The 27,183-nt window shown below is 43.4% G+C and overlaps 1 protein-coding gene across 7 annotated transcripts; it reads right to left on the bottom strand.

Annotated features, from left to right (window-relative positions):
• Nucleotides 1–71: 71 nt before the first annotated feature.
• Nucleotides 72–26,975, bottom strand: LOC130910061 (carnitine O-palmitoyltransferase 1, liver isoform-like). 7 transcript variants are annotated; one of them, XM_057827108.1, is made up of 19 exons: nucleotides 26,834–26,975; nucleotides 26,319–26,508; nucleotides 20,721–20,873; nucleotides 13,539–13,678; nucleotides 13,045–13,408; nucleotides 11,222–11,359; nucleotides 10,974–11,051; nucleotides 10,753–10,860; nucleotides 10,132–10,219; nucleotides 6,899–7,094; nucleotides 5,806–5,994; nucleotides 4,179–4,284; nucleotides 3,975–4,091; nucleotides 3,732–3,896; nucleotides 3,522–3,650; nucleotides 3,261–3,416; nucleotides 3,075–3,188; nucleotides 990–1,082; nucleotides 72–919 (listed from the first exon to the last, which is right to left on the bottom strand). In XM_057827108.1, the coding sequence occupies exons 3-19, from the start codon at nucleotides 20,859–20,861 to the stop codon at nucleotides 794–796; spliced, it is 2,448 nt and encodes an 815-aa protein (XP_057683091.1). In that variant the 5' UTR covers nucleotides 20,862–20,873; nucleotides 26,319–26,508; nucleotides 26,834–26,975; the 3' UTR covers nucleotides 72–793. The 7 variants fall into 7 exon arrangements, with proteins under 7 accessions (XP_057683091.1, XP_057683096.1, XP_057683093.1 ...); XM_057827113.1 differs by lacking the exons at nucleotides 26,319–26,508; nucleotides 26,834–26,975 and adding an exon at nucleotides 23,875–24,506 and having other exon boundaries at nucleotides 13,045–13,146; nucleotides 13,237–13,408; XM_057827110.1 differs by lacking the exons at nucleotides 26,319–26,508; nucleotides 26,834–26,975 and adding exons at nucleotides 21,518–21,640; nucleotides 22,156–22,604.
• Nucleotides 26,976–27,183: the final 208 nt, after the last annotated feature.

Here is a 27,183-nt window from a genome sequence, read left to right as displayed (position 1 = left end):
GAGATCAGTCACACTAGTTTAGTGGCAGATTAACAGGAAAACCAACCCCAAAAAAACACACGACAAGCACATTTTTCTTCAAGAATGTCTTTATGTTAACATGTAATATTGAAATAAAAAGTCTGACAAAAGAATTATGACAAACTCAGTGGTGAGAACCAAAAACAAAATCAACAGAGCATTCTCCTACGCTCCCCTAGTAACCTTCTTGCCCACATCTGACCCGCATGTTTAAAAACCAAAATTGCATTGTTACATTGCTTTTTTTAGAAATGCCAACATTAAAATGACAAATCATTTATACAAAAAAGGAGTGAACGTGCTTCCAAATGCCTGCTGGATAACCTGAACACATTTGAAAAACAATAGCCTTTGGCACATTAAGAATTACCACAACATTTTACTGCGGTGCAAAGCAAAATGTTTGAAGTTAAGGAATGTTTCAGGCGCCTGCTGTCATAACGGTTAAGTGTCTAAGTGTGTGTATTGTCACTGCACAACATCCAAGCAAACAGATGCGCATCGACTCAGAGCATTCATTGGTATCGAAACAGAAACATGCCCCTGTACAAAAATGCTTATATCAACTGTAATACGTATAAATCCCAACTGAATTTGAATGACAAACACAAATATATAAATGTATGTAGAAAAACATCTGCTCACTTGTACTGGTTTCCCTCAAGAGAACCATCTTTTGCTCTGATCTCTTACCCCCCTCAACATAAAAACATTTCCACACTTCCCTTGCTGAGTAAAACATCTTCCCTTCAGAATCCCTTTTTTCTCTCCTCTACAAGTTTTTCTTGACCTCAGGTCGACTCTCCTCGGTTTTGCTTGGTTCTTTCTGGACGGGGCTCATCAGCTCCAGCAGGTCGTGCAAGGCTTTCGTGATGTTAGCACCAAACTTATGGGCGTCCTTGAAGAGATACAAAAAAAAGGAGGTAAATTGTATTGTCTGCTCCTTGCAAAAAAATACGGCAACTCACCGTGTCAGGACAGGAGTGCTTGCAGGAGATGTGAAAGTTGATCATGCTGTCACCCAAAATGTAGTACGACACTCCATAACCGTCATCGGCGACCTGATAAGACAGATGTACGTATGACTAGGTGAAATTAGACACATTCAAGTAGGAAATCCCTGTGTCAGGATTAGTGATGAGACGGCATAGAATAGGATGCCTAAATACTCACACTCGCAATGGATTCATACAAATACTGGGTTCTAGACCACATGGCTGAATTAGGTCCACTTCACCCCTCCCAATCACTTATCTCTCAGACCCCGTCCCCCCTTTCCGTGGTTATCAGGCCCCCCACATGCTGTCAACCGGAAATAAAACGAGCTAACGATAGCTCCAACATATTCATAGTTAGTTATAGTAGGTGTTTAATGTATTTCTTGTTGTTGTTTGTGCTTTTTCTGTCACTTTCTCCCCCTTTTGTTCCCCCTTAACCTGATTCCTGTTTGCTGCGTTCTCCTAATAATGATCACAATGGATGTACAGTGGGGCAAATAAGTATTTAGTCAACCACTAATTGTGCAAGTTCTCCTACTTAAAAATATTAGAGAGGCCTGTAATTGTCAACATGGGTAAACCTCAACCATGAGAGACAGAATGTAAAAAAAAACAAAAAAAACAAGAAAATAACATTGTTTGATTTTTAAATAATTTCTTTGCAAATCATGGTGGAAAATAAGTATTTGGTCAATACCAAAAGTTCATCTCAATACTTTGTTATGTACCCTTTGTTGGCAATAACGGAGGCCGAACGTTTTTTGTAACTCTTCACAAGCTTTTCACACACTGTTGCTGGTATTTTGGCCCATTCCTCCATGCAGATCTCCTTTAGAGCAGTGATGTTTTGGGGCTGTCGTTGGGCAACACGGACTTTCAACTCCCTCCACAGATTTTCTATGGGGTTGAGACCTGGAGACTGGCTAGGCCACTCCAGGACCTTGAAATGCTTCTTACGAAGCCACTCATTTGTTGCCCTGGCTGTGTGTTTGGGATCATTGTCATGCTGAAAGACACAGCCACGTCTTATCTTCAATGCCCTTGCTGATGGAAGGAGATTTTCACTCAAAATCTCTCGATACATGGCCCCATTCATTCTTTACTTTACACAGATCAGTCGTCTTGGTCCCTTTGCAGAAAAACAGCCCCAAAGCATGATGTTTCCTCCCCCATGCTTCACAGTGGGTATGGTGCAATTCAGTATTCTTTTTCCTCCAAACAACAGAACCTGTGTTTCTACCAAAAAGTTCTATTTTGGTTTCATCTGACCATAACACATTCTCCCAGTCCTCTTCTGGATCATCCAAATGCTCTCTATCGAACCACAGACGGGCCTGGACGTGTACTTTCTTGTGTACTGATAGTAGCCTTTGTTACTGTGGACCCAGCTCTCTGTAGGTCATTCACTAGGTCCCCCCGTGTGGTTCTGGGATTTTTGCTCCCCGTTCTTGTTATCATTTTGACGCCATGGGGTGAGGAGGGAGTTGAAAGTCCGTGTTGCCCAACGACAGCCCCAAAACATCACTGCTCTAGAGGAGATCTGCATGGAGGAATGGGCCAAAATACCAGCAACAGTGTGTGAAAAGCTTGTGAAGAGTTACAAATGAATGCTTTTGCTTTTGGTATAGACCAAATACTTATTTTGTCATTTTGTCCCGTAAAGAAACAAAAGCAGACACATCGTCATGGATTAATTAATAATCTATTGGATAACTTGTCTTAAGATGTCCATTCTCTCACCTCCATCTGGCTGACTTTATTAGATGCACTACTGTAGATTAGTCAGAGTTGACACAATCTTAGATACTTGTCTTGATTGTTCCATTTTAACGATTTTTTTTTCTCGCAGACTTCAATCATTTTCCGCAGCGGTGAAGCAAAAAATATTCCTGCAGCTGTAAAACGGTAGCTTCCGCTCTACAGGGGAAGACTCGCAACATGATTTTAGAAGTATGCAGATTCAATGAACAGAACTGTTCGGTAAGAATTCCGTTTATGTGGTAATTGCATGAAATAAGCACACCGCTCCCATGAGACACCAACAGCTGCACTCACCGGCCCGAAGCCTCCCCCGCAAGAAATGTACTCAGGGTGGTTGACAAGGTCGAACAGCTCCGGCTGCTGAAGAGAAGTCTGACTGGTGGACAGCCTCCACGGCTCTGACAAGACCTGAAAGGACCAGCTATTTGTGTGAATGAAGACAAAAATGGAAAAAATGCGATTAAAGAGCCCAAAATGAACCTCTTTCAAGAAAGGCGACTCCACTTTGAGGTACTGGGAAACCACATAGAGGCAGAAGAGGTGTCTGTCGATACCGGCGCCGGTCATCGCCATGCGGTAAAGGTTCTGGTGCTTTTCAGATGCTGTGCGGAACAGGCGCCTGCATACATCTGCTGACTGGTGGAGAAAAACAGCTAATTTATGTAAGATGCCCTATTACTCCATACAGATGTGTCCATCCCAAACTTTCTCATGTGTCATGAGAAAAGTGGATATTCTCACCTCTCCGCCCACAAGCGCTTTAACAAAGGCACTGCTCTCATTGGTGCAGGAGCGAACAGTCTCGGTCCTGCCCTCCCTGAACAGACGGGTCATGGAAGCCTCGTAGGTCAGGCAAAACATTCTCCGACTCTAGAATATCAAAACAACAATTGGCTTGTAATACTTCAGCCAAAGTCCAGAGAACCATTCAAACTTGCAGGTGTTTCTCACCCTAAAATAGGCTAACTGAAGAGCTATTTGGATGAAAGCATCCGGACTGACTCGACACTTCTTGATCTTTCCCTTGCCAAAGTCTCTGAAGGACACCACATGGAAGTCGATGTCATCGGCTAGGGTTTGGGCCACTGACAGGGACTGAGAAATCTGCTTCTCACACTGTGACACACAAACATGCATTTTAAAACACACATTTCAAAGAATTTCGAGCTGTGTTGCAGTACTTGACCAATTAACCTCAGGTGATATTTCCCAAGAAAGCTTCAGAGGTTGTGCTAGCGACGGGTCCACTTCGCCTTTGCAGTGACCCTCACCGTTGTAACCGAGCTGGAAACAGTCGGTGGCCACAACATACTGGAAAGGCAGAAATAGAAACCAATTTTCTAATATTGGCATTTACATCCACTGAGAAACAAGTGGCTCTGGGATGATCCCCCTCACCTCCCACAGGTGTGCGATCACCGGCGCGTCAGCCCACGAGTGCTCCGCATTTATTCCATTCTTACCATTTTTAAAGACGACCACAGAAAAAGACTTATCAAACCACCTGCGTGACAGAGAATACAACAATATTAATAAAAATATGGACTCAATACAACAATTTATACAGTATGAAAAAATACGGTATTCCTGCCTCTAACATAGTGATTACGTTCCAGACCACCCATTTATAATACTATATTTTTTGTTTCATTCCACCTTATTTCAGTGTAAAAAGCAGGATTGTCAAGAATTTTACTATTCGAAAAGAGGGGTAAATTGAAATATTTCCTGTTTTCATTCTTCCTATTTAGTCTAATTTACACCATGTCACTATAGTATAGAATAGCGTAACGCACAAATGCTATTTTTAGACCGTACGTCGCGATCTTAACCAGGAAGTGGGCCAACATAGACACGCCCTCGCATACAAACTATGTTATTATTGCTCATTTTCTGTTGGTAATCTTTCAAAAAAGAAAATGCCAAGAAAACACTGCTGCTATGGAACTTGTAGAAACGATTCTTGACATTATGAAGACAGACATATAAAGGATGTTTTCTTCATACGTTTCCCGAACCCAAAAAACTCAGGAAAAAAATGTGAAGAATGGATTAACTTCTGCGGGCGTCACAAGACCAGTTTAACGCCAGCAAGGTGAAGCCATTCACCTTCATATGCAGTAAACCTTTTGTCTGGGGCCATGGTCCTTCAGAGGATGAGGAGGTAAGCCATTTTGATATTTTTATTTATTTACTTATTTTCAGCGTGGCGTTTTGCTGTACTGCTTCTGACAATGAATGACCTGAAAAAAAATTAAATGGTATCTGACTACCACTGTTGTTACCTTTTCTGTTGTAAGAAAAACAATTTTTGTAAGGGGGAAGTGTAAATAAATTATAGAATTAAGATTTGTTATCAATGAAAAAATTAAAAGTGTTCGTTAGCCGTCACTGAGTAGCATTTGAGATCGCTACACAAATATAGCAATGTAAATCACTCCTAAGAACGGTCAGAAACATAAGACAACCAGAGGATATAATATATAAACAAGACAGGGCATATGGTGTTAAAGGATAGATTGTTGAAACAGGAGAGGGTCATTGTCAGTGGCGTAAGGCAATGCACACAAAAAAAAAAAGGTGTCAATAAAAAAGCTACCTCTGGATCAGGTCGGCTCTTTTCCCAGTCTTTTTCAGCCCTCAACACTCAAGCCATCTCTTTAACTGAACATTTGTATGTTCTTCCACATCTTGACCAGTAAATTTGGCACCAGGGACATAATTTTTTAGACAGAATTGGTAGGTTTAGCTCAGTAAACATCTCGTTCGTACACTATTTCCATGCATTTACTATTAGGGACAAACAGGAGGTTGACCCACCTAGCAACAATTGCTAACGTGAATATGAACATGAATGTTAATGAGCAAAAGTGACGTTTTGCTAGCGGTACGCCATTACACCCAAAATAAATAGAAGACAGAGAAAAAGTGAGGAAAACAGGACCGTAAAGACAAAACTGACAAAAATGATGGTGGAATTACTATACATAATGGCTTCACATAGTTCACTTTGGACTACAACTACCTGTCGTAACATTTCCCGTGCAACAAGCACTTAGCATAACGGTCCAGGCTCCCCGAGGGGTCATCTCCCATCATGCCCTGCTCGTCATCATCGAGAGCCACAAAGAACGCAGCTTTTTCGATGCAGTCCAGTGAGCGCTTGTTGATCCCACTGCTGAAGTACTTGCTCCTGGCTTGTGCCCATGGAATCCTGGGTAAAAATAAGTTGTTGTTTTTTTTTTTATTTTGGTTTGTCTTCTACAGTGGTACCTCTACATACGAAGTTAATTCGTTCCAGGACCTTGTTTGTAAGTCGAAATGGTCGTATGTCCATCAGGATTTTTCCCATAGGAATACATTATAATTCCATTAAATCGTTCCACAGCCCAAAAACCTACACAAAATCCTTAATAAATACTGCTGGTGCTATTAAAAATGGCAATTACACATGGCAAAACAAATAAATTATAAATAAAAATCGGAATAATAATATAATAATAATAAAAATAATTCCTGTAATAATGTAACGAATCAGGTTCTAATGTGGCAGACGTTTTTTGCTGTACCTGAACGCAACGCGCGGCTGAGTGACGGAGAGAGGGAGCGGTGAGGTTGAGAGTTGACTTTCACTTTTAATGTTGTCTTGAGAACACCGTCAACTGCGGAAGACAGTGGGCGTTTTGTGTTGGATAAGTTCTAAACTTTGGTCATGTTACCACAATAATAATTGTCACCTTAACTTATAAAGACTAGCGAACAATGGGCGGAGGAGGACTGTGGAGATGTATTGTTGAGGCAGTTAACGGATGCGCACCCCACGCTCATATTTTTCTATAATTTGCATCATCATTTGAATGGTAAGAGTCACCTTTTTCCTTGTTTCACCACCGGTACCAATCGTGTTGATTTCTCTCACAAGAAAATCCGCCGTGCGTTCGTCTGCGGTGTTGTCATGTCGTCATATTTCGAGCATGTCGTCGGATGTAGAAACAAATGGCGAGTCAAATTTTACGTCGGATGTCGAAAAGATTGTGTGTCGAAGCGATCGTATGTCGAGGTACCACTGTATTTTCTTTTTTTCAAATAAACATTTTGCATTTGCTTGTCAGACAGACCTGTCGCCAGCAGTCAGAGCGGCAAGTTTCGCTTCTCCCGTGCAGGGGACTGAAGGGTCATCGAGGATCCTCTGAATCTGGAATTCAATCTCCCTGGGGGACATCAGTCTGCCTGCCTGGTACACCCTGAGCCGAAAGTAGCGTCCTCTGTGGTATACGACTACATAGTCGCTATCCTGCCAGTGCTGCACGGTGTCTTTAAGAGGAAAAACAGGCACACAGTTATTATTTAATACACTTGACATGTAAAATAAGTATCTCACGTATCTCAGGTAGTGTTAGTTATGTGTAGGTTTATTCAGCAATTTAGTCTGTTGAAACTGGCACCGTGGCACTCTTTCGTATCAGGATCCATCTATTTAGGGCCACATTCCACATGGCCGGCTTGATTCAGTGCACATAGCTATTCATGAACAGCTGCAGTTTGCCAAAGCCACAAACTGATTTTAATTTAGAGAACTTCCCTCTCCTGCTTCCGATTTTACAACATACGAAGGGCAGTCTGGAACTTGGCAATAGAATTATAGCATATTTCAGCTCAGTCTGCATAAGGAGTGAAGTAGGCATGTGCCGGTTACCGGTTTACAGTGGTCTGAAAACGTCACGGTGTCAAAACCACTGAAATTTTTCGTCATACCGTAATAAAGTATTAGCTATTTTTTATGTCCCAAAAATGCAGCGAGAAAACAGTGGCTTAGAGCGGCAGCGCTCACCCCTCCCCCTCCGGTTGTTGCTCTGTTAGTGACACTACACATGCGCTTTCCCCCCCTTAAAAAACACAAAATCACTAGTATGGGAGTACTTTGGCTACCAAAAAGAAACAGACTGCCGCGGCTTGGAGGAGGAAGGACGGCAGACATGCTTGCGGAGGGTGGTTGCCAGGGGAATCAACACCTCCAACATGATTTCACATTTACGTGACCATCATCTGTCAGTTTACATAAAATTTAAGGTAAGTAAAGGCTGTCATGAACATTTCCCACCAGCTACGAGAGTTCACTATAGCGTGTTTCGTGTGTCTAGTGATGGTAAAACAAATACTATAATGTAAGCTTGTTAACGAGGCAGATAATGTGGTTAGTTAGCATGCCAAGATGGCTAAATAGTTTCCTCTCTACCATTAGCCTACTTTTATAAAGTCTTCCGCTATTGTAAACATCTGTTCAAAATAAAATTTTCATTATACAGCCTATTGTGTTTTAGTACTCTGTCGAATTTGTGTTGAGAGAGGGTGTTTGTGTGTATGTGTAAATAATGATACGAGTCATACACACACGCTGTTTCTTACTCTCTTTCTCCATTAATATTTAATAGAGATGTCCCGATCGATCGGGTCCGATCACGTCATTTTCAAAGTATCGGAATCGGCAAAAAAAAAAAATCGGCCATGCCTTTTTTTAAATATATATATATTTAAAGTTTTTAGTTTAGGCTTAAGGTAGGGTTAACAAAAATATCCCGATAACGGCGGCAATTAATTTATTAAAAAAATGTGTCACGTTAAAATATTTAACGCTATTAATATATGCGCTGCACGACCCTCTCACTCATTGTCGCGCTCGATCTGTAATGACGCCATTTTACCTATATAGAGAGATAACAGGCAGCGCAAAATGAGTAGAGTGAATTTTGGCAGCCTTTGGTGCATTTCTTCAATTGGCTAAAACCTTGCAATCCCTCTCCCAATGATTAGAATTATCATGGGAAGCGATGTGGGGAAGCAAGGTGGCAACTGATCTTTGTCACCTTATTTCCCAAAGCAGAGAAGATATATCCATTGGTAGCATGATGCACAGTCATGGTTTTACTTCCATCATGGTTCCACTTCCCATCATGCATTGGGGCATGGCTGCAGTATCATTTACTGAAAGCTCAACAAATACACTAGATGGCAATATTTAGTCACAATATACAAAGTCACAAGTCTTTCTATCCGTGGATCCCTCTCACAGAAAGAATGTTAATAATGTAAATGCCATCTTGAGGATTTATTGTCATAATAAACAAATACAGTACTTATGTACTGTATGTTGAATGTATATATTCGTCCGAGTTTTATTCATTTTTTTCTTAATGCATTGCCGAAATGTATATGATCGGGAAAAATTATCGGGAATGATTGGAATTGAATCGGGAGCAAAAAAAAGCAATCGGATCGGGAAATATCGGGATCGGCAGATACTCAAACTAAAACGATCGGGATCGGATCGGGAGCAAAAAAACATGATCGGAACAACCCTAATAGTTAACTAATATTAATAGTAGTAGTTGTACGTGTTTTACATGAAAACAATTTGATCATATGTTGTTTAAGTCCAGTTCAATATTTCCAAGGGTTCTTGTTCTAATATTGAGCAACTTGAGCTGTTGCTCTGGGTTTAGTCTTCAAGTTCTATTTATTAAATTATATTTAAAATATTTTAGCTATTTATTTTTTGTTATTTTATTGATTTATTTTAACATTATATTAATGTGGATGTTTAATTTGCAAATATGTTGTGGGAAAAAAAGTCCTGTTCAATGGGAAAAAAAGTTGTTTTTTTTAAACCGATACGTCTCAAAATGACATTTTAGAGCTATAATTGCAATACCGTGATACCTTGGTATTTTTGCTTAAGGTTATCATCATACCGTCAAAATGTCATACCGGCACATGCCTAGAGTGAATCCAGTCCACTCAAAACATAAAGTACAATAGCAAGTGCCTATAGCCAATAGCTAGTGGTCATTTTCTTCTATTTAAAAACTTTAAATGAGGAAAGATCCAGTTTGACAAAGTATAAATACTACCTGTTAGAGCTCCAGGGATTCGACATGTGTCAAACATCCTCTCAAACTGATAGGAACAGCAAGGAACTGCAGATCTCAATAACCACTGAGTCAGAAGAAGAAGAATGGAACGCAAGAAAAGAAACAAAAGATAATAGGATGGAAAAAGAAACCGAAGAAAGGTGAGAGAATGTGAAGTGTGGGCAGACAAGAAAATCGATGTTAGTTAAAAGAACAGCCGGGCACGTAAACCCAGAAAGAGCAGCGTAGGACAAAAGGTGACAGGTGAGGCATGACTATACTCATATACAACTTTAAGCGCAAAATTGTGAATACTTGTATCTCTACACTAACATTGTGGATCACACATTTGGACAAAAGGCCACTTTGAGGGGATGTTGAGACACAAAACGCGAGTGGGTGTGTCTCCATGTGTGTGTGTGTATTCATGTCTGTATCTTTACCAGTCTCCTCTCCAGGAGTGCGTGTAGTGTTGAACATCCTCTCACACTGAGCCGCACACAGAGGAATGACAGTGCCGGGTATACGACTCTGAGAGGCGGAGGGTGGGGGGGGGGTCATGAAGTCAAGCAAAAACAATTGTGGGAGTGGGGTTAAAAAAATAAGAGTAAAAGGAGCAGGTGTAAGACAAAGGGTGCTATGAGAACATGAGGGTTATCATATTAAGATAAAAATAAAAAACTAAGAAGCACATTACAGGTAATACAGTAAAACTGAAAACAACAGATTGATGGATGCACATGATTCCATCTAACAGCTAAAAATATTTGCTTTGTTCATGTCTTAATAATTACAAAATTGAAACATTACATGTCAGGCACTGGTGTGTGTGTGTGCCATGCGAAAGTAAATCATGTGGACTGCATCAATGCAGCCTGAATTTCACAGGCATTGATGGTGCTAGACGCAGCCAATGAGTTTGTGTTGACCGACAAGATGGCCCTCCAAAGGAAACCATAACTACAATGTGGCCCACAACAAAAATTACTTTGGCACCCCTGTAAGTGAATCACAGTTCAAGTTGGCGCGACTCTTGTTGCCTTAGCAACAGTAGCCAGACTCACAGGTTTGAGCTCTTCTCTGTTAAGTTTGCGGCGGTATAGAAACATTGCGTGGATGGTGTTGCCAGCTCTGGCTGCCTGGATTGGTGTGGGGGTCACATACATTAAGTCCTTGGGGAAGAGAAAAGACATAGGATGTTAGGAAAGCTGTTAGTTTTTAAGACAGTGGTTGATAAGATCATCTAGCAGGAATGAATCAATAATGATCCAATAAAAATAAATACCATGCCGTAATAGTTACTGTTGACCATAATGGGGCTCCTTCCTCGCAAATAGACATATTCCTCCCACCAGTCGCTGACCTATAATACATGAAAAACACCTCAATGAGAAATCGACCAATAAAACAATTTCCTGCTGAGTCATTCTAAATAATGCAACAGATAGAAACTCTGAAAGGCATATATAGTTAATGACATTTTCCGACGTGGACTTTGTTTTCCGAGAAAGTAGGTCAACTGTGGTTACTCACATAGTTGGCGGCCCAGAGAGATTTGAGCTTGAGGTACCATTGCAGCCGGTTTCCAAGGCGGCTCTCGAACTCGCCAGCCAATTTGGTCATCCGTTCGTACTGGGTGTCATCCATCAGCGGACGCACCGACTCCAGATACTGAACAGGAAAGACAAATCAGAGTCATTTACAGTGGGGCAAATAAGTATTTAGTCAACCACGAATTGTGCAAGCTCTCCTACTTGAAAATATTAGAGAGGCCTGTAATTGTCAACATGGGTAAACCTCAACCATGAGAGACAGAATGTGGAAAAAAAAACAGAAAATCACATTGTTTGATTTTTAAATAATTTATTTCCAAATTAAGGTGGAAAATAAGTATTTGGTCACCAACAAACAAGCAAGATTTCAGGCTGTCAAAGAGGTCTAACTTCTTCTAACGAGGTTAACGAGGCTCCACTCGTTATCTGTATTAATGGCCCCTGTTTTAACTCATTATCGGTATAAAAGACACCTGTCCACAACCTCAGTCAGTCACACTCCAAACTCCACTATGGCCAAGACCAAAGAGCTGTCGAAGGACACCAGAGACAAAATTGTAGACCTGCACCAAGCTGGGAAGACTGAATCTGCAATAGGTAAAACGCTTGGTGTAAAGAAATCAACTGTGGGAGCAATTATTAGAAAATGGAAGGCATACAAGACCACTGATAATCTTCCTGAATCTGGGGCTCCATGCAAGATCTCACCCCATGGTGTCAAAATGATAACAAGAACGGTGAGCAAAAATCCCAGAACTACACGGGGGGGACCTAGTGAACAACCTACAGAGAGCTGGAAGCACAGTAACAAAGGCTACTATCAGTAACACAATACGCCGCCAGAGACTCAAATCCTGCACTGCCAGACGTGTCCCCCTGCTGAACAAAGTACACGTCCAAGCCCGTCTGCGGTTCGCTAGAGAGCATTTGGATGATCCAGAAGAGGACTGGGAGAATGTCTTATGGTCAGATGTAACCAAAATAGAACTTTTTGGTAGAAACACAGGTTCTCGTGTTTGGGGGAGAAAGAATACTGAATTGCATCCGACGAACACCATACCCACTGTGAAGCATGGGGGTGGAAACATCATGCTTTGGGGCTGTTTTTTTACTGCAAAGGGACCAGGACGACTGATCTGTGTAAAGGAAAGAATGAATGGGGCCATGTATCGAGAGATTTTGAGTGAAAATCTCCTTCCATCAGCAAGGGCATTGAAGATGAGACGTGGCTGGGTCTTTCAGCATGACAATGATCCCAAACACACAGCCAGGGCAACAAAGGGGTGGCTTCGTAAGAAGAATTTCAAGGTCCTGGAGTGGCCTAGCCAGTCTCCAGATCTCAACCCCATAGAAAATCTGTGGAGGGAGTTGAAAGTCCATGTTGCCCAACGACAACCCCAAAACATCACTGCTCTAAAGGAGATCTGCATGGAGGAATGGGCCAAAATACCAGCAACAGTGTGTGAAAAGCTTGTGAAGAGTTACAGAAAAGGTTTGTCCTCTGTTATTGCCAACAAAGGGTACATAACAAAGTACTGAGATGAACTTTTGGTATTGACCAAATACTTACGTATTTTCCACCATGATTTGCAAATAAATTCTTTAAAAATCAAACAGTGTGATTTTCTGTTTTCTGTTTTTTTTTCCACATTCTGTCTCTCATGGTTGAGTTTTACCCATGTTGACAATTACAGGCCTCTCTAATATTTTCAAGTGGGAGAACTTACACAATTAGTGGTTGACTAAATACTTATTTGCCCCACTGTACTTCATGCATTCCCTGTGCATCAATTAGCAACCTACCCTCTTGAGCGTGTCCTTGATAGCTGGAACAGGCAGGTTTGGTAATGAGCCCTGATAACTGTAGAGCAGAGGTTTTCTGCCAGAGAAGATGCGTACCAGTGCCTGCCACATGGACATAAGCATGCGGTTAATACAATTTTTTTTAAAAATTTGAACCTTACAGAGTAAAAAAGGCCAGAAACAAACACGGACCACCCAGATTTTAGTGGTGGTGGACATCTTGCCATGCTGCTCGAAGATCCAGCGGTGGTAGGAGAGGAGCTGCTTGAGGCAGAGACGCATTGTAAAGATGAGCAGGAGCCACAGTAAGGTGCTGAAGAGCACCGCCGACACTACTGTCTGACATTGGGTGCTCATAGACTGGCTGGAGAGGAGCAGAAAAAAAGAAAATGTTTTTTTTTCTACATCTACAGTATTAAGGAACAGCATTGCAAATCAAAAAAATGGGATGTGCACCATCTAATGAAGCATCCGGTGAGTGTGTTATTTCTTACCTGACAGGCAGGTGCTCCTGTATCTTGGCAATGAGTCCCATGGAAGGATCGGAGCGAGTGTACATAGTGGCTAGGATAGCGATGACCACAAAGAGCCATGAGGACGGGCTGGCGGGATACACTCCTGTGATCACGCTGTTCTGATTGTTGGGAGAAAGCGAAAGATTGATCGTAAATCCTGTTCCATCCACTTTCAGGTAAAGTTATTTACATAATGAATAAATTACAATATTTTGGGTAAATCTACTTCTTGCAGTCATGATGGACATAAACAGCAAACCTTGAGAAAAACATTATTCATACACACTTGAGAAACTTCAAGATGCCCTATAATATACTTTAATGTATGGATATTGGCTACCATATTGGCTGCCGTTGACCGCAATATAAATCCATTCCAATCCATTTGAACTGAGAGTGCAGGCAGCAAATGATCGCTGTCTGTCCTCCCAGTTTAAGCGGATTGGATGTTTATCACAGTCAAAAGCAATGAATGACTCAATTAAAAAACAACTCAAATTATACCTTTTACTCAAGTTATTTTTTTATAGGCTCAAATCATCAAAACCTTTCAAAGGGCTTCACAGACAATCTAAAAAACGCCAGTTAACACAAAAATGTTAAAGAAATAATTAGCTTCAATCTTTATAAAAAAGAAGTCGCTTCTGTTCTTAAGAGAACTCAAGACTTTATTCCTGTAACTATATGTCTATTGGTTAGAAAGAAAAAACCAAAACAACTTTATATATTTGGCGGAATACACAGACAAGACTGAAGAAGCAGTTTCTGCTCTTGCACTCCTCTTTAAAAGAAACTGCTGTATCTTAGGCCAAAACAACTGTTGTGTTTGATAATACAATATGTCTATATGCTGCCATTGTTAGGGCCTGTGCTCCTCCTTCCTAAGCCCTGGCCCACCTCTGGCAGGGGTGAGTGTTTTTATTCTGATTACAGTGTGGATGTCAGACGGGTGGAGCGGCCACAGGTGATGGCGATGATAATCAGCCCTCTTTAAAAGCAGTGGACGCCGCCACTTCGTCGCCCGATCAACGTGTCTGTTTGCTAAGTCAGTTGTATCTCGCATTCTTCTCTTATTGCTCTGATCACCGGCTCACGACATTTTTGCTCTCGTCCCAGGTCCTGTTTTTTGCGCGCCCCTTGTCGGATTTCATGCCTGCCTTCCTTCCCGAGCTTCATCACCTCACGCCCACTCGACGACCCCGATCATCGAGTTCCACTGCTTTTGTGTAGGACACAATAAAACATTTTGGTTTATTGCCACACCGTGCCTGTGTCTGCATAAAGATCCCCTCCATTCCGAGAATCCTAACAGTTTGATCGGGACACGATGGATCTCGCAGACAATCCTTCCGGCTCTCCCAGGTCACTCCGGGACCAACACCAAGCCATTGACTTCCTCTTCCATAAGGTAACGGCCATTTCCCACTCACTCCGGGCCATACAAGCACAACTAGCCCCGTCACCTCTTCGCCACGCCGCCGCCTCGCCAAGCCGCGTTCCAGCGAGTAACCCGGCGTCATTTGCTACGGGCCGAGAGCCTCACGTCCCCGCTCCGGCGCCGTACAATGGCAACCTCGCGCCTTTCTGTTGCAATGTAGCCTAGTTTTCGAGCTACAGCCACACACATACCACGAAGATGGAGCGAAAATTGCCTACCTTATTGGCTGCCTAAGTGGCATGGCTCTCGATTGGGCATCATCAGTTTGGGAGCAGGGATCCGCCGTGTGTCGCTCGTATGCGTCCTTCACCGCAGAAATGCGCAAAATCTTTGACCACCCAATCCGCGGAAAAGAGACAGCCAAACGTCTCATGTCGGCTCGGCAAGGGTCTCGGAGCGTAGCCGAATTCTCAGTAGAGTTCCGGACGTTGGCCGCTGAGAGTCGTTTTAATGACGCGGCACTTCAAGAGGTATTCCTCCGCGCATTGAACGAGCCTCTCAAGGACGAATTGGCCACCCGGGACCAGCCAGATTCGTTGGACAATCTCGTCAGCCTTTCTATCCAAATTGACAATCGCATGCGTGAACGCCAGAGACAACGCAGGGTGCTGCCGGACGCCCCGCATTTGCCCCTCACGGTCTTTCCACGACCACCCCCGCTTCCTGTCCGGGCCACTGACGCAGTGTCGACAACATGGCCCCCTGCTGAACGGACGGTGCCAATGCAGTATGGCCACACCAGGCTGTCGCAGGAGGAGCGTGCACGCAGGTATTTTGCACAATTATGTATTTACTGTGGTCAAGGTGGGCACTTTATCTGCAGCTGCCCGCTGCGTCGGGGCTCACCAAGAAAGGGGGGACTACTCGTGAGCCACATGTCCCATCATTCCTCACGCCGGCTCCAGCTCACAGCCACACTCACCTGGAAGGAACAGTCCCGCACCGTGACCGCCCTTGTGGATTGTGGTTCTGACGAGAACTTCATGGATCGTGGCCTCGTGGACCAATTGGGGCTGGTTACGCACCCGCTTCCTGCCCCTTTGAAAACCACTGCACTCGATGGGCGTCTCCTGTTCAGTGTGAGTCATAAAACCGACGCCGTTGACGTCCTTCTGTCTGGAAACCACAGGGAGGTGAGCTCCTTTCTAGTCTTCCACAGTCCCGGCACACCATTGGTCCTCGGCCTGCCTTGGCTAAAGACACACAACCCTGCCATAGACTGGACACACCCCAAGCTAACGGCGTGGAGCGACTTCTGCCATAATAACTGTCTCAAATCCGCTTTAGTGCCTGCCCGTCCTGTCCAGAGCGTGGGAAAACCTGACCTGTCCGCAGTACCAAAATGTTACCACGACCTGGGGCAGGTATTTGATGAAGACCGTGCAGCATCGCTCCCGCCGCATCGCCCTTATGATTGTGCAATCGACCTCCTTCCTGGTGCGACTCTTCCCAAGGGTCGCCTTTTTAACATCTCTCTACCAGAAAGGGAGGCAATGAAAAAATACATTACAGAGTCCTTGGCAACTGGGGCCATTCGCCCGTCGTCTTCCCCTGTAGGTGCGGGTTTCTTTTTCATAGGCAAAAAAGACGGCGGCCTGAGACCCTGCATAGACTTCCGAGGCCTGAACGAGATAACTGTCAAAAACAGGTACCCTCTTCCACTCCTTGATTCTGCGTTCACCCCCCTCCAAGGTGCTACTATTTTCACAAAACTCGACCTACGTAGCGCCTATCACCTTGTCCGTATTAGGGAGGGGGACGAGTGGAAGACAGCCTTTAATACACCCCTGGGCCATTATGAGTACTTGGTAATGCCGTTCGGACTCACAAACGCTCCAGCGGTTTTCCAGAACCTTATTAATGACGTCCTGGGAGACATGATTAACAGATTTGTGGTAGTCTACTTGGATGACATTCTTGTGTTCTCCGGCACACCTCAAGAGCACGAGAACCACGTCCGTCAAGTACTCCAGCGGCTCCTCGAGAACAGGCTATACGTCAAGGCAGAAAAGTGTGAGTTTCATGTTCCAGAGACTACGTTTCTTGGTTATGTCGTAGGTCAGGGGGAGCTACGCATGGACCCGGCAAAGGTCATGGCGGTTCTGAACTGGCCTCGCCCCTCTGATCGGAAGCAGCTTCAGCGGTTTCTCGGGTTTGCCAATTTTTACCGCCGCTTCATCCGTAATTACAGCCGGATCGCGGCTCCACTCACTGCCCTCACTTCCACCGCCAACCCGTTTCGTTGGTCCAACGCCGCAGACTCCGCTTTCAGCAACCTCAAGAGCCGTTTCACCTCTGCCCCGGTGCTAGTCCATCCCAACCAGTCACTGCAGTTCATCGTGGAGGTCGACGCCTCAGAGATTGGCGTGGGCGCTGTGCTGTCCCAACGCCGGCCCGCTGACGGCAAGATCCATCCATGTGCGTTTTTCTCCCGCAGGCTTTCTCCCGCTGAACGCAATTATAGCATCGGGGACAGAGAACTGTTAGCGGTGAAACTGGCCTTGGAAGAATGGCGCCACCTCCTGGAAGGGACATCCCAACCCTTCGTCGTGCTCACCGACCACAAAAACCTGGAGTACCTCAAGTCCGCCCGGAGACTGAATCCACGACAAGCCAGGTGGGCCATGTTTTTCTGCCGCTTTAACTTCACGCTGTCATACATTCCAGGTTCCAAAAACGTCAAGCCAGACGCTCTGTCACGCCAGTTCCAGACTACCGAACCCAAGGAGGAACCCGCTCACATTCTTCCACCAACCTGCTTCCTCGCTTCAATGGAGTGGGAGATCGAGCGGAAGGTGAAGGATTCCCATGGTGAACACCCAGACCCCCGAGCTGGCCCACAACCCGACCTGTTTGTACCCCAGGCTCTCCGTTCCCAGGTGCTGGAGTGGGCTCACTCCTCCCGGTTGTTCTGCCACCCCGGCATACGTAGAACCATGGCTGTGCTGCGCCAGCGATTCTGGTGGCCGTCCATGTCAGAAGACACCAGATCCTTTGTTCTGGCATGTACAGTATGTGCGCGCAGCAAAACTACCACCAAGCCCAGCTCTGGACTCCTCCGCCCGTTACCCATCCCAAGCCGCCCTTGGTCACACATAGCACTGGATTTCGTCACCGGTCTACCTCCGTCCAAGGGCCACACAGTGATACTCAACGTCGTGGACAGGTTCTCCAAAGCCGCCCATTTCATCCCGCTTCGCAAGCTCCCGTCAGCCACAGAAACCACAACACTGCTCACTGACCATGTATTCCGTTTGCATGGCATTCCGGCTGATATCGTCTCCGACCGTGGACCCCAATTCACCTCACAAGTTTGGAAGGCCTTCTGTGCGGCCCTGGGTGTGGGCGTGAGCCTCTCCTCTGGTTACCACCCACAGACCAATGGCCAGTGCGAGCGGACCAACCAACAGCTCGAAGTGGCCCTCCGTTGCACCACTCAGGCTCACCCCAGCACCTGGAGTGATCAACTACCCTGGGTCGAATATGCGCACAATTCCCTGCCAAATGCCTCCTCGGGTATGTCACCATTCTTGTGTTCCTTGGGTTACCAACCCCCATTATTCCCCTCACAGGAACATGAAATCGCCGTCCCGTCGGTCCAAGGCCACATAGATCGTTGTCTCAGGGTCTGGGAGCAGGCGCGCTCCGCACTCCTCCGCGCCTCCGAGAAGTCCTGTGCCCAGGCTGACCGCCATCGTACACCTGCACCCAGCTACGCCGTCGGCCAAAAAGTGTGGCTCTCTTCAAAGTCCCTGCCGCTAAAAACTGAGTCTGTTAAGTTATCCCCTCGGTTCGTTGGCCCCTTTGAGATCACCAAGGTAGTGAATCCTAATGCTGTGCGCCTTAAGCTCCCCGCCAATCTCAGAGTCCACCCTACCTTCCACGTCTCCCAAGTCAAGCCAGTTTCTACGAGCCCCTTGGCTCCCCCCGTTCAGCCGCCTCCACCACCTCTCTCGATCGATGGAGGTCCTGCCTACCGTGTAGAGCGGCTTCTTGACGTCCGCCGTCGTGGCCGTGGGCTCCAGTATCTGGTGGACTGGGAGGGTTATGGCCCAGAAGAGCGGTCCTGGGTTCCAGCCCAGTGGGTGTTGTCCCGCGAGCTCATCCGTGATTTCCACCGCGCCCATCCTGGGCGTCTTCGTCGGGCGCCACGTGGCACCCGTAGGAGGGGGGGTCCTGTTAGGGCCTGTGCTCCTCCTTCCTAAGCCCTGGCCCACCTCTGGCAGGGGTGAGTGTTTTTATTCTGATTACAGTGTGGATGTCAGACGGGTGGAGCGGCCACAGGTGATGGCGATGATAATCAGCCCTCTTTAAAAGCAGTGGACGCCGCCACTTCGTCGCCCGATCAACGTGTCTGTTTGCTAAGTCAGTTGTATCTCGCATTCTTCTCTTATTGCTCTGATCACCGGCTCACGACATTTTTGCTCTCGTCCCAGGTCCTGTTTTTTGCGCGCCCCTTGTCGGATTTCATGCCTGCCTTCCTTCCCGAGCTTCATCACCTCACGCCCACTCGACGACCCCGATCATCGAGTTCCACTGCTTTTGTGTAGGACACAATAAAACATTTTGGTTTATTGCCACACCGTGCCTGTGTCTGCATAAAGATCCCCTCCATTCCGAGAATCCTAACAGCCATAGCAGATTTACGGCGCATTAAGTCCCCGAACTATTTTTAATTTCTCCGTTTTACCCTGAAAACCCCCGTTTACAGACGTCGCGCAACCGCTTTTGTTTCAACCTAGCCATAAAAAGAAGGTAAGTAATTATATTTATTATTCAAAATGTCTGTCGTTTTTAGCTTAGAATCATTAATTGATGTCTAATATTTTGCGCACAAAAAAAAAAAAAACACTTAAAAAAAGTATTCACTCACATATTTTAAACTTTTAAACAAATTATGTCACAATGAAAAAAATGGCGTCTGTAAAAAAAGTCACGGATATGTACCTCATAACTATCGCTTAATTGTATTTTTTTTTGTTACTGTCGCATTTTCTCCGATATGTTAGATGATAAATAATCGATCCAAACAAAAAAAAAATCTAGAAAAAACGTTTAAAAGGGTAAATAGATGAAAAAGAAAATCTCGACCACCTCTTGATGTCTGCGATTTCTGCATCGCGACCCTTGTTATATTACCATGTTTCACCCATAAAATCTAAAACAAATCCAGCTGTGGCCATTCACACTTGTGTCTTGGCACTCAGTGATACATGCTGCACGGAGTTTTTGGATCGAAACAAGGTAAGTACGCGATAATATCTCGTTAAAGTCATGGCGTCTGTAATTCTGCTCTCGCGTGCTCTCACGTCTAGATGGGGTTTTGCTGTTTAAAAAACTTTTTTTTTTAAATGCCCTCCTGTTCAAAATTTTTCTTTCCCCTGAAAATTGAGATTTTAAGCTTTCCAATGACGTATCACACATGCATATTGGACAATTTTGAAAGTTGGCACTCAGAGTGGAACTTCAAGTCACCTGAGTGTTTTCCGCCATATATAAGGCAAAGTAATTTTGTTTATTGCTGCATCGGTGCCTAATTTGTGAACCACTGCGTTAGTGCCTGCGCATGTCCATCAAATATGAGCAATATTTTGAAAAGTTCATATTTGTTACAATGGTTTTACTCTTCTACTTATTAACCCATAAAGTAAGCAAGTCAACCTGGTTGAATCACTGAACAAGTATTGACCCACAGGAAAGCAAAACCATTGAGGCGAACCAACCTTGAGTCTAATGATTCGCTTCTTCCAGGAGCGGACGCCTGAGCGGTAGATCTCAGTGAGTGCTTGATGGGACAGCTGAAGATCAATGCCCTCTGGGGTGACAGTGAACTGGAAGGCCACTGCTTGGTGGGCCTCTGCCATGACGACGGTGCACTGTGCGGGAAAAAAAGCAGCGACACTTATGACGGCAGGTTTTGGTTAGGAAAAACTGCGGCATGCCCTCCGGGTGATGAGAGATCAGCTGTAAGCGCAACGTGGGTCACGTGAACCTCTCAAAGCAGCTGCTTTTCAAACCGCGAATGACCCACTTAATCATGGGATGCTGGAGACTGCATATGTACTGTCAGTGAGTACAATAAACAAAGAGACTAATGTTAATATGTCCGTATGTCGCGAAGTAAGCATGTAAAAATATGTTGTCACTAGGGATAAAAATTGATAAGAATTCATGTACATGGATGGATGAACATCCATTGCATGAAGCAGCACTTTTATTAATGACACCTTTAAAATGCAAAGTCAGCTTAAATGAGCTACATCAAAAAGTGCTGACTGGCTGCTGGTGTTTTTATGGTTTTTCATGTTGAACTCAATTACAATTTCGCCTCACAAAGGGGATTGATTTTTGTCCCAAAATAGGTTGTGATATTGAGTAAAGCTTGAGGTCTGGTTTGTAACACTGTACAGCATTGTGGGAAAGGAGCTTTTAATAATCATTTCACATAGAATGCTTATAGTTTACTTTATGATAAGCGTAGTTAATGTTAGAATAGAACTAGTACAAATGATATATTTACCAATTTTCTTTGTAGGTTAAAGATTATTATGAAGTGGCGACTTCAGGTGGTCTACTCCAGTGTTTTTCAACCAATGTGCCATGAGAGATCGTCAGATGTGCAGCGAGAACTTATCCAATATCGCTTTTTTACGTCGCCCGGCGGAGATGCAATGGGAAGGAAAGAGTAAGTAGAAAGTTCTTCGTCATGTGCAGATTACCGAGGTATTGCTCGTGTCGCGCTCAAGAACTTCTCGGATTTCTAGCTATCAGCCACCTTGCTGTCCGTGACAATGTGGACCCCAGCACGTCTACTGTACATCATTTGAATCGACTCGTCAAGTGTCAATATACAAGAAAGTGTCCTTTCCATTTTATCCATACGTGACGAGTCTGACGACCGTCAATCCTCCCCCTGTGTTTTATTCTAACACATTGTCAAGGATGGCAAAGTGGCTGATGGCGAGAAATCCGAGCAGTTCTTGAATGTGACACGAGCAGCACCATGTTGCCAAGCAAGCTTAAACGTCATCTCCAAACGAAACACCAGTCGCTTCAAAACAAGTCAATGGACTATTTTTCTCGCCTTTGTGAAAACACAAGAGAAACTTTGCTTGGAAAAACTACAAAGGTGAATGAAAAGCCCTCAAAGCCAGTTACCTTGTTGCTGAACCCGTTGCTAAATCCAAAAAGTCCCACACTGTGGCAGGGACATTAGTAGTAGCTGTCTGTAAAGCCATTGTCAGCGAGATGCTCGGCCTGATGCGGTTAAAGACATTTTTCAAGTCCCCCTGTCTGATAATTCTGAACGTTTCAAGTATAACTGCTGTAAAAAAATAAATAAAAACAGAGAGAGACTAAGAGCTGTTGAAGAAGATTCTTGCCAGGATATCGGCTTTATGTTCATCTAAACACGCTAATGTTTCACACAGAGTAAGTATAAATACTGAGAAATTATTGTATGATTAAATATACCGTACAGAAAGTAATTTTGGAAAATTTTTTGGTTTGTGGTTTGCCACGAGGTTTTTTTCCAAAGTAAAAATGTGCCGTGACTCAAAAAAGGTTGAAAAACACTGGTCTATTTCCTATCCTCAATCACAAAACAGACTCACACTCCCGTTCCCGTCATCATATCAAGGCAATGATTTTTACCCTGATTTCTCATAGTGATAAGAGTTCATGTCTTCACCTTATGAAACCCATGATGTTCATAGACCATCGGTAGGCGTGTCCAAGGAAAAGCTTCTTTTAAATCTATGAACACTCAATCTTTTGTTTGTGAGGGGAAAAACACAGGTATCCATGCCCTTTGTATCTTTATACAGCCTATAACACCTTTGAAGCCCAAAATAGTACACACAGGGAACATGGCTGGTACTTTATAATTCTTATCAGGAGGCACCAGAATCAACAACATTTTTTTTTTTTTTTTTTTTTTTTGTGGGACAGGGGTCAAATGACACTTAAGCTAGTTCAGTCGCCAGTAAAACACAAAAGGAAGTTATTGTTCCTCACCGTTTCCAAGAAGAGTCTTAAATTTAAGGTTGAAATGATGTTAAATGTTCATTTATTGCATATTTCATGTTGTTTTATATATTTAAACCTACTGTATAGGTATTCGCTATTTAATACATTTGTTATTAAAAAGGTGTGGGAGTCTTTAGTGGATTCATTGGATTTCCATTGTTTTGGTTTTCATTTGCGTCAGTTGTGTGATTTCATTTTTTTGTTTGTTGTTTTTTTTTGTTTCTGTTTTTTTGTTTGTTTAATCAGTTATGTGACTTTTCTTAAGAACAGTATTAAGGACTCCCAAGTGTTCGGCCTGCTTCATTAACTCATTGTCTGCCATTGACAGTAATTTACATAATGTTTGTTTTTTTTTAAAGTAATTACATAAATATAAATAGGGAATGGGACGTACTACGTCATTGTTTGGACCCACCTCCATGCTGGCAATATAATTCACTTCCGGGCCGGCAGAGTCAATGCGGATTGTAACGTGTGATAGTGCTAAGCTAACTCTTTCGGTGTTTTAGAAAGAAAATATGGGTGCTTTATTGTTGCGTTACCGGGTGCAACAGCGTCTCCTACGACAAAAAAAGGGGTGAGGAAAAATGGACTCACTTTTCACCGTTTTCCTGCATGGAGGACCAAATATCAGATCACGAAGGTACGACGGATGGCTGGATTGCAGCGGTTCGTCGGAAAAGCATTTCTTATGATCATATTTCTGCTGGAATGAGAGTGTGTTCCTGTCATCTCTACTCTTGTAAGTTGAACGATTTATCCACTTTTGGTTTCAATACGTTTTTGTTTTTTTACACCGTTGTGTAAATCTGCCTCGGTAGCATTGCTCGCCTACTACGACTCACCTACCTGTTGTGTTCCTAGGTAAACCTGCTGACAACACATCCCGATTGGTCACCATCTCTCTTCTTGGATCATTTGACAAAGAAAATTTGTTCAATGGAGTGGTTCCATTTGTCCTGTGTCGGACTCAAACAAGCCCCTGCAGCAGACGCCATCTGGGTCTGCCCTTCTCGTCGATGAACTGCGGGCTTTTAACTTGTGAAAATGCAAGAACTTTAATGCACATATTTATTCTGCCTGGCTATTTAACTATGGCCAGTGACGTTTTTTTTAACCACTTTGACAAAGACACGTTTCATTGTAATGTTGAATTTATATATTCTATTATTATTTTTGATTTATAATATTCTTATTTGCAATAATGTAGACTTTAGACTGTCAATTCAAATAGTGTTGGAAAAGTTGCAATACCTAAAATAGAAATGCAAGAACTGTAAAGTACATATTTATACACGTTTATTTACCTAAGGCCACTGGATGTTTTTTAACTGCTTTGAAAAATACAGGTTTTGTTGTGATCTTGTATTTATATAGTATATAGCTTTTTATAATGTATTATGTATTATAATATTTGCTGCCCCCTGCCAGAGTGTGGGCCATTTTGTACTAAAATGATTTTAAACTGTCAGTTCAAATACTGTGTTGGAGACTAGTACTTGCAATACTTAAAATGGAAATGCAAGAACTTTAAAGCACATATTTATCCTGTCTGGCAATTTACCCAAGGCCAGTAAATAGTGTTTTAAACTGCTTTGACAAAGACACGTTTATTGTGATCTTGTATTTGTGTATTACTTATAATTATATAATATTTGCTGCCACCGTCAGAGGGTGGGCCTTGTTTGCACTAATTTAAAGATTTTAAACTGTCAATTCAAATATCGTATTGGAGAAATTGCATTACTTGAAATAAATCTATTGCAACTTATCAGTCCCAGTTCTTGTCTACAACACTGTCCAAAAATTGTCAATGCATATTCCAAATAGAATAACAAAATTAAGTCACCTGACTTTGTAATTATTACACCTGTTTATTATGAAGACCTGAAGTAAACAACAAGCAGTTACAGTTTGTCAAGAAGTTGTTCAAGTCATGTTTTGGTATTCATATTTTATTGACTTTTCATAACACTTGGGATTGTGTTTGTAAGAGCAGAGCAAACTGAAGTTTCAGCGTGCACTCTTCGCCTTTCCAACCTCTCATAACGCTCCGATGTGGTGCGCTTGACCTCAGAATAACCCAAGAAGAGATATGGTGACCAATCGGGATGTGTTGTCAGCATTTCATATGCAGGTTTTCCTAGTAACACAACAGGTAGGTGAGGAGGAGTAGGTTAGCATTGCTACCGAGGCAGATTTACACAACAGTAAAGAAAAAAACAAAAAACGTATTGAAACCAAAACGGATAAATCGTTCAACTTACAAGAGTAGAGATGAGGGGAATACACTCTCATTCCAGCAGAAATATGATCATAAGAAATGCTTTTCCGACGAACCGCTGCAATCCAGCCATCCGTCGTACCTTCGTGATCTGATATTTGGTCCTCCATGCAGGAAAACGGTGAAAAGTGAGTCCATTTTTCCTAACCCCTTTTTTTGTCGTAGGAGACGCTGTTGCACCCGGTAACGCAACAATAAGCACCCATATTTTCTTTCTAAAACACCGAAAGAGTTAGCTTAGCACTACCACACGTTACAATCCGCATTGACTCTGCCGGCCCGGAAGTGAATTATATTGCCAGCATGGAGGCGGGTCCAAACAATGACGTAGTACGTCCCATTCCCTATTATGCACTGTTCCAGCTAACAAAGTATAATTTTTCACTCGCCCACAAATGGTGTGCAAGTATTATAGAAAAACTCACAAAATTTACCATTAGTATAATGGTTTACAACAAATGGAAAGTCCCATTATGTTAACATGCTTATCGAAAAAGCGAAGTGGGAGCCCACAGTTGTTAGCATCTTTTAATATACAACAGAAATACAGAAAGTAAAAGTTTGGACTCGTCGTGAACAATGAGTGACGTCATCAACCCAGTAGTATTTTTCTGTGTAATTCCCATATCATTACTAGCCAATAAATGTTTTTAAAAATGTTTGCTAGCAACGTTATGCAAATTCCACTCTAGTGTTTAAACGTTTGTAAGAAAAATACAATATAACATTCAACATTTGACGCTAGCTTATAGCTAGTTCCTGTTTTACTTTGGAATCACTCCATTTTCATGAGGACATTTAGGAATTTTCCCCGCCATCCAACTTGTACATGTCATGTGGAAATAGTGAGGGTGTAAATGAGTTGTAATGGGGACAAAACACCTGCAATCGTCAGCGGTCAACGCAGAGTCTATTTGAACTGGATTTAGCACCATTACTATCGTTAGCCGCATACGTCACACAGCCTTCCCAATCCAGCTCATTTAACACAACGCTCGTGTTGTCTTACCTTTTTGGCTCCACGGGTTCTAATGCAGGGAAGAAAGATTCGATTTTTGCCTTAAAACATCGACAAAAGCCGTCTCTGTGTCGGCGTGGTCCAGTCGGCCCTCCTTGGCTCCAAACTGTGCAACAGAACAGTTGCCCTCCTACTGAATGGACTTGATGCACTCTTCACTGACTGTCGGAAATGTCGCTTCCTAGGGTTACCAGATAGGAAAGACAGCATGCAGCCCATTAGGAAAGCCGCCCAGTACAATAGAAACCAGTCCAAATTACAAGCACCCGTTCAAGATCAGATGTTTTTCGTATCTCAATCTATATTTTGATATTATAAAAAAAAAAAAAAAAAAAAACAAATACGCCACAATAAGTGTAAATGTAAGAGAGTAAATATAACTTCATGGCTTTTTGAATGCTGTCCAGACTGGTCACATTCAAACATTAAAGTACGGCACGTCATCTCCTCAATATCCTTAGCTCTGTTTTGGGCCAGACACTCGGCCAGGACGTGGAAGCCCGTACGTTCAAGCTTCTTGCACAGCAGGTTTCCAAAGCCCGAGTCGCAGCGGCTCGCAAAGCCGTAATTGTTGGAAAAGTCTTCGATCTCAGTTCAGTCTCGTTATATCCACTTGGCGGTCCATAACACTGCATAGGTGGTGCTGAAATACAGTGATCCCTGTTTTTTCGCGGTTAATGGGGACCAGTACCCGCCGCGATAAGTGAAAAACCGCGAAGTAGCCCCCCCCCCCATGGGGCGCCGTTTTAAAGCAGCACATGCTGAAAATTACGACATTTTCTCACATTTAGTGCCACACAGTGTTGAAAACGTGGTGTTAAAGTATAGTCACCTTTTTTTTGTATATTTACAACAT

This window comes from Corythoichthys intestinalis, chromosome 21 (genome assembly GCF_030265065.1).
Source record: "Corythoichthys intestinalis isolate RoL2023-P3 chromosome 21, ASM3026506v1, whole genome shotgun sequence".
Classification (NCBI taxonomy): domain Eukaryota; kingdom Metazoa; phylum Chordata; class Actinopteri; order Syngnathiformes; family Syngnathidae; genus Corythoichthys; species Corythoichthys intestinalis.
Note: the sequence above shows the minus strand (reverse complement) of the source record. Positions and strands in the feature narration are given on the sequence as shown.

Coding starts and splice junctions, on each gene's coding strand:
- LOC130910061 (XM_057827107.1), bottom strand. CDS start 23,910: ATGTGTTGTCAGCAGGTTTACCTAGGAACACAACAG. Junction 7,095..10,131: donor CACTCCTGGAGAGGAGACTG/GTAAAGATACAG, acceptor TTCCTCTTAAAG/ACACCGTGCAGCACTGGCAG. Junction 4,285..5,805: donor CACGGGAAATGTTACGACAG/GTAGTTGTAGTC, acceptor TCTGTCACGCAG/GTGGTTTGATAAGTCTTTTT.